This window comes from Balaenoptera physalus, assembly GCF_965194825.1.
Source record: "Balaenoptera physalus genome assembly, chromosome: 16".
Taxonomy (NCBI): Eukaryota; Metazoa; Chordata; class Mammalia; order Artiodactyla; family Balaenopteridae; genus Balaenoptera; species Balaenoptera physalus.
Genome location: NC_138898.1, coordinates 26,861,406 through 26,874,355, shown reverse-complemented (window position 1 = coordinate 26,874,355; position 12,950 = coordinate 26,861,406). Strand labels below are relative to the sequence as shown.

The 12,950-nt window shown below is 47.9% G+C and overlaps 1 protein-coding gene across 3 annotated transcripts in view; it reads left to right on the top strand.

The window, feature by feature from the left end:
* Positions 1 to 12,950, top strand: part of HCK (HCK proto-oncogene, Src family tyrosine kinase) — a gene marked incomplete at its 5' end in the record, with an annotated part of 45,323 nt that overhangs the window by 21,343 nt on the left and 11,030 nt on the right. For all 3 annotated transcript variants that reach the window (XM_082429754.1, XM_082429756.1, XM_082429755.1), the window contains 6 exons: positions 1,030 to 1,133; positions 4,342 to 4,491; positions 4,957 to 5,109; positions 6,764 to 6,943; positions 7,804 to 7,880; positions 12,624 to 12,777. In XM_082429754.1, the coding sequence (XP_082285880.1) occupies positions 1,030 to 1,133; positions 4,342 to 4,491; positions 4,957 to 5,109; positions 6,764 to 6,943; positions 7,804 to 7,880; positions 12,624 to 12,777 (818 nt within the window). The remainder of the gene's footprint in view (positions 1 to 1,029; positions 1,134 to 4,341; positions 4,492 to 4,956; positions 5,110 to 6,763; positions 6,944 to 7,803; positions 7,881 to 12,623; positions 12,778 to 12,950) is intronic.

The following is a 12,950-nucleotide window of genomic DNA, read 5'->3' as shown; positions in this document are numbered from 1 at the left end:
CAAATGAGAGCAAAGAAGGCAAGTGGGAGGTGTAGAATGGTGACTAAGACCTTGGGCTCTGGAGTTAGACTGCCTGACTTTGAATCCTGCCCCCACCACTTCCTAGCTATATGACGCCAGGCTAGTTACTTGCTTTCTCTGTTCCTCAGTTTCCTCATCTATAAAGTGGGGATAATAAAGGCAATGATTCCACAGCGTTGTTGGGTGGATAACAAGAACTTGATGAATGTCAGCTGTCTGTCTCCCCAGTTGATAGCAGAGGAAACAGAAGTCCAGAGAGGGAAAGCGACGTGCTCAAAGTCACACAGCAGATTTGTGGCAGGGTCAAGGCCAGCTGACCTCTGGTCTGGGGTTTTTCCATCAGAGCACATGAACTACTCCTCAGGGAATGGATTTGGTTGCTGCTGCTTGAATTTTTCCACCCAAGATCCCAAACATCCAGGGAGTATGAAGAAAAGGTCCAAGGATATGGTCTCAAGTATAAAATCATTTGAAATCTCACGTTTTAGCTTAGAAATGCATGCCGACTTTATATTCACTCTGTATCCACAGAGGAGGATGAACTGTGGCAGTAACAAAGCTCAGCCCTCACTCACATGGGCCTCCAAGACCCTGAAAAGATGGTCAAATGTTCTCGTGAAATTTGCAAAAGTAAGATTTTTGACCACAGTTGGTAAAGACTGCTGTATTTTTCCACCCAATCTTTCTGTTCATAAGCTTATCCCTCACATTGGGTGGTGCTGGAATGACCACAAGCATTTTGTCTTTGTAACGCTGTGTTATTTTTCTTGAAGAAAGCTCCCCAAATTGCCTAAGTTTCAGCCTCAGCAAACTGGATTCACCAGTTTGGTAAAATGTCTGTTTTCATGTTAAAATATTAAAAGAATGGTTGTTTTCCCCAAAAGAATCTGAGTAAAATTGATCCCACAGGAAGCCAGGCCCTCAGAATCCTGGTGCCGGGCAAGAGCGCTGAGAGCCGGCCAGAATTGTCTGCCACGGGTTCACACGCTGCACCCCCCTCCCCTCCAGGTGGTTCTTCAAGGGCATCAGCCGGAAGGATGCAGAGCGCCAACTCCTGGCCCCTGGCAATGTGCTGGGCTCCTTCATGATTCGGGACAGCGAGACCACCAAAGGTGATGCAGGCCCTCCCAGCCCTGTGTCCCTGCCCACCTCCCCTACCCCACGGGGAATGCCCTGGGGGATGGGGGCCTGAACAACTCACCCAGCCCACTGTGGCTTCCAAGCTTCCTCCTGTCCTTTGCTCAAGCCTAGTTTGGGCCTTCTCAGCCCCCAGAACTGGCGGCTTAGGCCGATGGAAGTAGGAGGCAGTGACCGCCCCTAAAAACAACATCCTGCTTGTATTCTTTCAAATATTCATCAAAATATATCTTGTCCCTAAACCTGACTCCTCCCTCTCTCCGTAAGAAAATGGGTGGGATCAGGCTACAGGAGGAGCCCCAAGCCAGCCTTCGCTGGGACCCTGCTTAAAATAGCTCCTTTGAGATATTTGGAAGTTTTGATGTTGGTGGCCTGCTTCCTGAAATTTCTGTGCTGTGAGGGGGGCTTTGTGCCGGGTCATTGCACAGGAGGCAAGAGCAGTGCCCCAAAACAGTGCATAACTCAAACTGGCATCAACTGAGGCCAGTTTTCCCAAAGGAATGAATGTAAGTAGGAGTCTCGTGATTTCGGATTTCACACACAGAGTGGACCTTTACTACGGTGTTTAGACTCAAGACTGCTTGGTTCAAAGAAATCAGTAAATTGCATAAAGTGTGACCTCACAGTACCCTGGGCAAACAGTTTTGGGGCCATCAATCGAAGGCATCTGTGTGACCTTCTATTCACTCCCTAGGTATCTGAACTGGGGAAGCCTGAATGTGGCTAGAACACCACTCAAAATCAGTGTTTTGGGTCAGTGAATATTTAGGCTTTATTTCCTCCCACCCAACAAGCCCCCTTTCAGCCCCCAGAGGAAAAGAAACGGACAAAAAGGTAAAGCCGTACACAGCCCTCGGCTTCTCTTCTCCCGCTGGGCCATCCTGCACACAGGGGCAGACCTACGGGGCAGGAAGGTGAGCTTGGGCCACCGTCACAGCCCTCAGAGATGGGGGCATAGGCGGGTTCGCCGAGTTAATAAAACTTGCAGCACAAGTGCCCCAAATCCTATCCTGCTGCTTCTTGGATTCTGCTCCTCCCCACTCAGCATCAGCCAAACCAGCCTCACCTTGACTGGGCAGAGTGGCTAAGAGTGGGGTCCCAGAGCCTGCGGCCTGGGTTTGACTCCCAGCTCTGCTACTTACAAGCTGTGTGACTGTGGGTGAGTTACTTCACCTCCCTGGACCTCAGTCTCCTCATCTATAAAATTGTGGTGATATAAAACCTCTACCTTGTGGGGTTATTCATTCACTATAATGAATAATATAATTTATCATAATACATATAACTATAATTCATTATAATGAATATTATTCCTATTCATTCACTTTTTCTTTCATTCATTTTTTTATTCAGACAAGGTTCTTAGTGGCTAGCATGTATGGTCAACTGTTATTCATGCAACAGTTTAAACCTCCCCCAAATCCTATGACATGGTGCTACTGTGGTAGAGAAAACTGAGAGACAGAGAGGCTAATAACTTGCCCAAGGACACTCAGCCCACAAATGGCAGAACCGTGGCCATGGACTGAAAGACGTGTGTGTTTCTGGTCTATGTGATGCCATGTGTATTAGGCTCCTATTGCTGTTGTAACAAATTACCACAAGCTTAGTGGCTTAAAGCAAGATAAATTTATGATGTTACAGTTCTGGGGGTCAGAAGTCTGAAATCAGTCTCACTGGGCTCAAGTGAAAGTGTCCGCAGGACTGGTCCCTTCTGGAGGCTTCACAAAAGAATCTGTTTCTTTGCCTTTTTCAGCTTCTAGAGGTCACCAGCATTCCTTGGCTCATAGCTTCTTTCTCACATCTCTCCAACCTCAACTTTCCATCTTCATATATGCTACTTTGACCTTCTTACTTCCTCTTATAAGGACCCTTGTGATTACACTGGGCCTACCTGGATAATCCAGGATGACTTCCCCATCTCCAGATCCTTAACTCAATCACGTCTGCAAAACCCCTTTTACCATGTAAGGTAATATATGCACAGGTGTCAGGGATTAGGACACGGATATCTTGGGGGCTGTTACTCAGCCTGCCACAGCATTTAATGTTTACACTTACATTTCAATGTTTATACTGTAATAATTGAACTGGATATTTTTATGTTTGTTTTATCTTTTTGCTTGTTTGTTTCTAAATAGCGTTTCTACCAAACTGGTGTGGTACCTTGGCTTTTGTGATTGATAGATAGATAGACAGATGATAGGAAGAAAAAGAGATAATAATGAAGATGATGACGGCCAACACTTAATGAGTGTTTACATCTTGAGTACAAGCATTACTTCTTTTTTTTTTTTTAATTAATTTATTTTTGGCTGCATTAGGTTTTTGTGGGTTTTTTTAACATCTTTATTGGAGTAAAATTGCTTTACAATGGTGTGTTAGTTTCTGCTTTATAACAAAGTGAATCAGTAATACATATACATATGTTCCCATATCTCTTCCCTCTTGCATCTCCATCCCTCCCACCCTCCCTATCCCACACCTCTAGTTGGTCACAAAGCACAGAGCTGATCTCTCTGTGCTATGCGGTTGCTTCCCACTAGCTATCTATTTTACGTTTGGTAGTGTATATATGTCCATGCCACTCTCTCTCTTTGTCACATCTTACCCTTCCCCCTCCCCATATCCTCAAGTCCATTCTCTAGTAGGTCTGTGTCTTTTTTCCCGTCTTGCCACTAGGTTCTTCATGACCTTTTTTTTTTCCTTAGATTCCATATATATGTGTTAGCATACTGTATTTGTTTTTCTCTTTCTGACTTACTTCACTCTGTATGACAGACTCTAGTTCCATCCATCTCACTACAAATAACTCCATTTCGTTTCTTTTTATGGCTGAGTAATATTCCATTGTATATATGTGCCACATCTTCTAAGCATTACTTCTTTTAACCATCAGGCAATGGAATGGGGTGAGGAGGTATGACCAATCCCATTTTACAGATGAGGAAACTGAGGCACAGAGAAGTGACATGGTCACTTGTCCAAGGTCTCAGAGCTGGACATGGAGCAGCCTGACAAGCACCCAGGAAGCCTGACTCCACAGCCCACTCCTACCCTGTACTCCACTGAGCAGGTGCCAGGACGGTGCCAGTAGTGGCCTTACAGAGTGTCAGGTTGCTGACACAAGGTGGCAGGCCTCTGAGAGTCCACTCCTGAGGGGTTTCTCTCTGGCCCATGCAGGGAGCTACTCTTTGTCCGTGCGAGACTACGACCCCCAGCACAGGGACACAGTGAAACATTATAAGATCCGGACCCTGGACAATGGGGGCTTCTACATCTCCCCCCGGAGCACCTTCAGCAGCCTGCAGGAGCTGGTGGCCCACTACAAGAGTGAGTCCTGGGAGTTCCCTGGCGATCCAGTGGTTAAGACTCTGCGCTTTTAATGCAGGGGGTGCAGGTTCGATCCCTGATCAGGAAACTAAGATCCCACATGCTGTGGGACGCAGCCAAACAACAAAAAAAGAGTAAGTCCTACTGGGGCCGCCTCCCAACCGGGGGCCCAAGTGGGTGGGCCTGTCTCCCAGGAATCCTAGTCAAGTGTGCACTGCAACCTCTGAGGCCTGCTGAGGTTTCCTCCCCAGACAAATAGTTGCTTTGGATTCTCCTGAAGGCCTTTTGAGCAGGAGGGCAGAGGTGGCATCGCATCATGCTCTGTTCTCTTGGGGATGTCCCTGATGGGGGCGACCCTTCGGAACATGGGCCAGATGCAGTGGACCAGGTGGGGCAGCCCCCGAGAGGAAGCCTGTGGCTGGCCTGGAGCTGGCTGCCCTCAGCTGATCAGGGGCTCTGTTCCAGAGGGGAGCGACGGACTCTGCCAGAAGCTGACAGTGCCCTGCATGTCCTCTAAGCCCCAGAAGCCTTGGGAGAAAGATGCCTGGGAGATCCCCCGGGAGTCCCTCAAGCTGGAGAAGAAACTTGGAGCTGGGCAGTTTGGGGAAGTCTGGATGGGTAAGGACCCAGGGCCAGAGTGGGGAGGGGAAGGAGGGAAGAGGGAGGTCCTTGCTTTCAGGAACAGCCTGAGGCAAAGTGGGAATGCCACCCAGGGCAGAGGGGAGATTTGAATAATAACCATAAAGGAACAATTCTTCAGTTCCTCTCTGATAGCAAACCAAATTGTCTGGCCATGCAAACACTGATTTGCCTTTGAGACCAGGCCTGTTGGGGTCAAACACTTTCTTCTGGGAAGCAGGAGCCCTAGATGAGGGATCTGCTCCCTCATAGGGAGCTGGGACAGTCTACTAGTTGGGTGTTGAGATAACCAGAACATCTCTTAGGATGATGAAAATTAAGAATGGGAAAGAATATAGGACTTCCCTGGTGGTCCAGTGGTTAAGACTCTGTGCTTCCAATGCAGGGGGCACGGGTTTCGATCCCCGGTTGGGGAACTAAGATCTCACATGCCATGCAGCGTGGCGAAAAAAAAAAAAAAAAGAATGGGAAAGTATAACTTGGAGGTTTCCAGGTGAGTTCAGTGTTGGCAGCTGATGAACAAGCTGTTCTGAGCACCTGCCGCGTGCCCAGTGCCATGCTAGGGCATTGTGGGGCACCAAAAAGTCATATTCCACCCCTGCTGTCCTGCCTCTAATAACCTAAGAATAGCAAAGCCTGCTTTGCAGAACTGTGGGTGAGACACGATGCCTGGCCCAGTGCCTGGTGCCCCCATTGTGTTTATACTCCACCACGTTCCAAATGGGAGGGAAGACAACTTACAGAGATGCAAACAATTCAGCCAGAAAAAAATAAGTTTAAAATCCACGTATTTTAGCTATATTTATTGAGAGCCTACTATGTGCCAGGCACTGAATAAGAGAATGTGGCAGAGAAAGTATGGAGAGGAAGGTAAGATAGATTGGGCTGATGAGGTTGGAAAACAAAAAATATTATATGAGGCCTTAGACTCTTACTACAGGAAGACCTCAACTCTGGATTAGAGCTTCCTGGCAGCCAAGGCAAACATGGAAACACAAGCAACAATGAGATTTACAAGATCAACAAGATGAAGCAGGGAAGGGGTAGGGTGAGGTGAGGGAACAGCATGTGCAAAGTCCCTGTGGTGGGAGGGGGAGTTGGCCGCTTGAGGGACTGAATGATACGCAGGCTGATTGGTGCACAAAAGGCAAGGGGGTTGTTGGTGGATGATGAGGCAAGGTGGGCAAGGCCAGATCATGCAGGGCCTTGTGGACCATGATGAAACTGGCATTTATTTTGAGAGCAGTGTTAAGATTAAATAAACCATTTTAAGCAAAGATAATATGTGTATGGATGTCTGACAAAACAAAGGTAGGTGTGTGAGTGAGCGACATAATCTGAGTGATGTTTTAAGGTTATTCTTTAATCCCTGAAAGAGCCTTTGCAGATGAGGAAACCACAGTTCAGAGAGGTTAAGTGACTTGCCCAAGGGCACACAGCTAGGAAGTGGTAAACCGGCCCTCCAACCCACATCTGTCTGAGGCCAAAGCCCATGTCTCCCCTTCTCTCTCTAAGGGCTGAGATGGGCAGGGAAGGTGTCCTGGAGGAGGCAGGTCTGCACCCGGGTCTTCCAGAACTGTGGGGAAAGAGCAGTGGGTCCTGACCACCTTTCCTGCTCCCTGTTCCACTCCAGCCACCTACAACAAGCACACCAAAGTGGCCGTGAAGACGATGAAGCCCGGGAGCATGTCTGTGGAGGCGTTCCTGGCAGAAGCCAACGTGATGAAAACTCTGCAGCATGACAAGCTGGTGAAGCTGCATGCCGTGGTCACGGAGGAGCCCATCTACATCATCACAGAGTTCATGGCCAAAGGTGCCACATGCTGGGAGCTGGGGATGCAGGCTGTGGCTCCTCCTGGTCAATTGCAGAGTCAAAGGTGACTCTGTCAAGGTTCTTGCCTTCAAGATTTCCCCAGTCTGGCCAGGAGCTCTTCTGACACGAACTCACTGATCATCTTCATATCCACCCACCCCACCCTCCTGTTTAAGGGGGTGAAATCATGTTAGGGGGATGCCAGGAGAAGGGGAGCACATGGGCCCCTGGGCAAGCGGGTAGGGCCAGAATCCCTCTGGGTGATAGGAGAAGAGGCTTCTAGGGGTTCACTGTGAGCCCTAGAGCCTGGCGTGACTCCCTAAACCACCCCCCACCCCCCCACCATCAGCCACCTTCCCTAGCTGGACCAATGCTCCAGAAAAGAGAGTCAAAGCATTAAGACCTTTGTCAACCTTAAGAGTTGACAAAGCATCCGTTCCAGGCTGCCCCAACCCTGCCTACACACAATCCAGGACGTCTCAGGGATTTTTTTTTTTTTAGGCCACCATTTCCCAATCATTTTCAATCCCTGCCCATTTTTCTGTATACAGAAACATCTCACATGACCTCCATTTAGAATGATTCAAAATCTCAAAGCTTTTATCATTTTCTAAACACACAATTATGCCAGCCTTATAAAACCATGCCCCCGGTCATCCAGGCTCAGAAAGCTGTCTCAGTCAAGGAACCTCAGTCAGGGAAGTCTGGCAATCACAAAGTCGTTTTCCAAACGCCCAGATTCTGTTTCTCAAACACTAGGAGCAGTAAATACTTTTCTTTAAATCCATTACTATGAACGATCTTAACCACACACTAAAGTCCTGAGAGTAGTAAATGCTGCTTCCCCCTCCCCGACACAGGCAGCCTGCTGGACTTCCTGAAAAGTGAAGAAGGCAGCAAGCAGCCATTGCCAAAACTCATCGACTTCTCAGCCCAGGTGAGAGTCTAACGGGGAAGTTGGGGGAGGGGAACAGGAAGTCAAGTATCTCTTCAACAAATGTTTATTGATCACATACTGTAGTAATAACAATAATAATAGCTAACATTTATTGAGTGCTCAGGATTAAAGTATGCTTTTTATATGTGCCTTCTATGTACTAACTCACGTAGTCCTCACATCAACCTGCTAGGGTAAGATTTTTGTTATCTATTCCTTTGTAATCAACCACTGCAAAGCTTCGTAGCTTGAAACAGCAATGTATTATTTCCCATGATTCTGTGAGGTTGACTGGGGTTGGCTGGGTGGTTTTCCTGCTCCGCGTGGTGAAACTGAGGTTCCTCTTGCGGATGCATTCTGCTGAGAGCTTGCCTGGGGCTAGAATGTCCGAGAAGGTGGCTCATCCTCCAAGTCTCTCTCCAGTGGCCCCACGTCACTCAGTAAGCCAACCAGAGCTCCTTTACATCCTGGCGGCGAGGTTCCAAGAGGGAATCTTCTAAGGGACCAAGCCGTAAATGAGCAAGCTCCGCTTGCATCGTGCTTACTAATGTCCCCTTGGCCAAAGCAAGTCACATGCCCAGCCCTCGGTCAGTGTGGGAGGGACTGCACAAGAGCATGAGTCCCAGGAGGCATGGTTGGAAGCCACTGATGTAATAGTCCGGCCACAGATACGTAATTGTCACTCCATTTTACAGAACAGGAAATTGAGGCATAGAGATGCAGTGAAGTACAGATGAGGAAACTAAGGCCCAGTGAGGTGAAGTAGCTTGCCTAAATTACTATGTTACTCTTAGGGGATACAGCAGTGAACAAAATGGAAAGTATTGCTGTCCTCCCAGGGTTTACACTTACTAAACAACTGAATCTCTTAGAGAGCCAGGACCCAAGTGGTCCTGGCTCAGTGCCAAAAGAATGCAGTATCCAGCAAAATTAATAATGTCCATAAATCACAGAAACACTTCTTAAAACCCCATTTTCTTTCTCATCTTCCCTTCACTTTCTACAGCTCTTCTCACCCCCAGCCTGAGTGCTTTTTACTTCTAGCCTCTCATTCTCTCCTATCTGTGGGAAAACAGGGGAGGAAAAGTCTGCTCTGGGAGTACACGGCTGGAGCACTTAGTCCAGTCCAGGAGCAATCTGAGAAGGCTTCCCAGAGGAAGCGGTCTCTAGGCTGAGCCCTGAAGGATGAGTAGAAGTTAGGCAGATGAAGAGGAGAGGGAAGGGTATTCTAGGCAGAAGAAGCAGCCTGTGCCAAAGCCCAAAGGGCAAAACAAGAGCTCAGCCTGGTCAGTTGGAGCCTGGGCCTGGCAAAAATGAAGGGGCTGTGGCTTGCAGCCTGGAAGGTGTTAAGGGAGAGGGGCACCTGGGCCTAGGGCTGGGCCTTCTGGAGATGCCTAAGGCAGAGCTCATTTGAGTATGCAAATCCTGGGGGGGGGGGTGGGCAGAGGTATAATAAAAGACTTTACCTTTCAGAGCCTGGAATGCCAGAGGACTATGGAAATCAAGACCTGGCATTTTCCCTTCAGTGGGCGCTGCCCCGGGGAAACAATAGTCTGGCCTGTTGCTAAATTATAACCATCAAACTGGCAGAAACCTTGCTGGGTAGAGGTTCACGGACTGGGGCAAGAACCACTCTCTTCATGGCACAGGCAGGAAAACAGAAGCCACAGGAGGGAAAGAGGTTCCAGGCCCTTGTGCATCAAGGAGCAGAGGTACACTCAGAGCCCAGGGACAGGAAGGCGTCAACCTGGTGGCCTGATCTTCACTTCCAGTCTAGAGAGGCCGGTGCGCGCAGTCAGTGGAGGCTGCCCAGCCCTGTCGCCAACTGGCTGTGGAGCCTCGGATCCGCCCTGGGTCTTGGTCCCTCTATTTGTCAAATGAGGGAATTGGACCATCTCTGTGGTTTTCAAGTTTGAAAGCTTTTTCTTTTTTTTTTTAAGCCATAGCTCAGTTGGTCAAATGAATCTTATAGAGCAGCTGAATACTTTAAAATAGATCAAAACAGAGCTGCTCTGATTGAAGCAGGTGGCCTTTATTTTGTCCCTCCAACTCCAAGATGACCTTGAGGTATCAATTGGATTCAGTTTGAAGAGCCCTGAGCTGGGATATCCCTACAGGCCCTTCCAGCTGGTTCTGTGATTCCCTGATACTCTGAGAAGCAAACCCAGTAACAATGCCTGACATCATGGCAGCCCACTTGGTGGGCATGAAATCTCACCACCTCATCAACCCCCAATTCATAGACCAACCCTGAACCCAGTCAACCTATCCACTATTTGTTCAGTTGACAAACCCTTGAGAAGAACCACTATATACACATGGGCTTAGGAATCACGTAGAGTTTTGCTATTGACCCCAGCTCTGCCTGTGTAGCTTTGAGCAAATTGCTTAACCTTTCTGAGGGCCACTTTCCTCAACAGGGACCATTATAGCCACTGTTGAAGTGAATAATTATATGCCAGACTCTGTTCTAAGCCCTGATGTAGACTTAGAGTATTAATCCTCACATGACCCCTTGGAAGAAGGTCCTATTGTCCCCATTTTACAGAGAAGAAAATTGAGGCACAGAGGGTTAAAGTAGTTTGCTTGGAGATCACAGAGATGTGGGGCTCAAATTGAGCTGGTCCAACCCCAGAGTCACCTAGGCATTCTCATCTGCTGTCTCCTGAGTGGGGTTAGTCCCACCTGCCCCACTGAGCTCATGTGCTCATGTGCAAATCCATAACATGAGAGTCTGTCCCTAGGTACTGAAAAATGGTAACAACCAGCATTAGTGCCTGCTCTGTGCCAAACATTCAGGTAGAGTAATGGACATAGACCCTGAGCACGGCTGTCAGATTTCCAGTCCTGGTCTCCACTTGGGCCAGTTAATTATTTCTCTGGGATTCAGTTTTCTCACCTGTGAAATAGTGCTGATATCAATAGTACCTCCCCCAAAGCAGAGAGTAAATGCTATTTAAGTTTGTTAAGTATTATCTTATGATTAGCGAATAAGCTATAACGTCCGCCGTTAATGTTACAGCTGTTGTTAACTGTTTGGTCGAGGAACTCCTTATAAATTTTCCACACCCCCAGGTCAAGACTCTGCCTTACCACAAACAAAATCAGAAAGTCTAGTTAAAAATTAAAAAAAAAAAAAAAAATAGTCTCACGGCTTTGTTGGAAAGCCTGGAGCCTCAGACCTCAGTTCCAATGGCCACAGGTGCTCCCTGCTGGCCACTTTCCACAAGTGCACCATCCACTTGCCTCAGACTTTGAACACGCTTGTGTCTCGGTTTGGTCTGGCCCGAAGTCCCACCTCCCCAAATAATCTCACCAGATTGCACCCAGCTGCAGTTCTCCAGAGCACTGGAGTCCTGGGTAACTAGAGGCAGCTTGGGGTACGGGGAGTGGAAATCCACAGACAGGTTTGAGTCAGAATCTCCCTGGTGGTGTGATCTAGAAAATGTGTCCCTCCTCTGTACAACAGAAATGGTGATAACGCCTGCCTCAAGGACATTGAAGGCCAGTTTACGAACTATAAATGCTATTTTCTGAGTTTCTGAGGGTTAGTCATAAGCCTGTTTCTGAGGGTCAGTGCACAAACCCTTGTAAGTGGAAAACGTTTCTAAGGAAAAATCCCACATCTTTCTGTCAGGCTTCCAAGGTCCCACTGTGAATAAGAATCCTCCACACAAGATTGGGATTGACATATATACATTAATATGTATAAAATGGATAACTAATAAGAACCTGCTGTATAAAAAATTAAATAAAATAAAATTCAAAAATTCAAAAAAAAACAAAAAGAAGAATCCTCCACACAGTCCATTATGCACTCAACAGCCATGATGACATTAAAATATATATCAGACCACGTCACTCTCCTGCTCTAAGACTTCTCTCTTCCCTTTATGCTTAGAATACAACCCAACTGCCTCTCCTAACCTACAAGGTTCTTCCCAATCAGCAGCCTCCCTAACAACCTCAACTCCCCCCACTTTCCCTCTGGCAACTTCTGATCAGCCACCTGTTCTATGAATACCCAAGCTCACTCCTACTTCTGGACCTTTGTGCCTGATGTTCTCTCTGCCAGGAATGCTCTTATTTGACACACTTTTATCATCACTCAGATTTTTCCTAAAATTTCACCTCATCAAAGCAGCCTTCCCTGACCATCCAATCCAAAACAGCCCTCTACACTTCGTGTCCTATTACCTGCTTTATCCTTTCTTTATGGTACTTATTACCACCTGCAGGGACTTTGCCTGGCTCCCCACCTGTTCAAGCAATATGTCTGGCACCCATGAGACACTCAGTAGATATTTGTTGAATGAATAAAGGAATTTTCCCTACCCAGGCTTGGGGGTGAAGGAGGCATAAGAGATACAGCAGAATGTCATGTGAGCCTAGGTTGTTCCCAGAAGTGGGGTTGGGGATGAAAGCCCGTCGAAGTATCCTGGTTTGTGTGTGTGTAGGTCCTTGGAGAAATCACACTTTTTCCTCAAAGTGTTCTTGGGAAGTCTTGGAACTCTAGAGAAGCCCCAGACTGGCCCAGGCCCTGAGGATCCCCCCAGCCTGGCTGGGTAGACAGAGAAATGCCAACCTGAGCCCAGGACCCTCCCACAAAAAAAGGGGGGGAGCTGGCGCACATATTTCCCAGCTTTCTCACACTTGGACATTTCTCTTCTGCTTTTGGATGAGACCCACCTTGGGCTGGGCCAGCCAGATCTGAGGGTAAGGGTGTCTCTGTTTTGGGTGGAGATTGCAGAAGGCATGGCCTTCATCGAGCAGAGGAACTACATCCACCGAGACCTCCGAGCCGCCAACATCTTGGTGTCTGCGTCCCTGGTGTGCAAGATTGCTGACTTCGGCCTGGCGCGGATCATAGAGGACAACGAGTACACAGCTCGGGAAGGTAGGGGTTGCTGCCGAGGGCCCCGTGGAGCCCACTTGGGTGGGTTGTGACTGTTGACAGTTAACACCTGTGAAAGTGATTGGTAAAAATGCAAAGGTCTGTCCCAGTATCAGCTGTGAGTTATGAAGTTGGACGGACTCCTTCTGGACATAGTGTCTTGGTCTGCAGAGTCT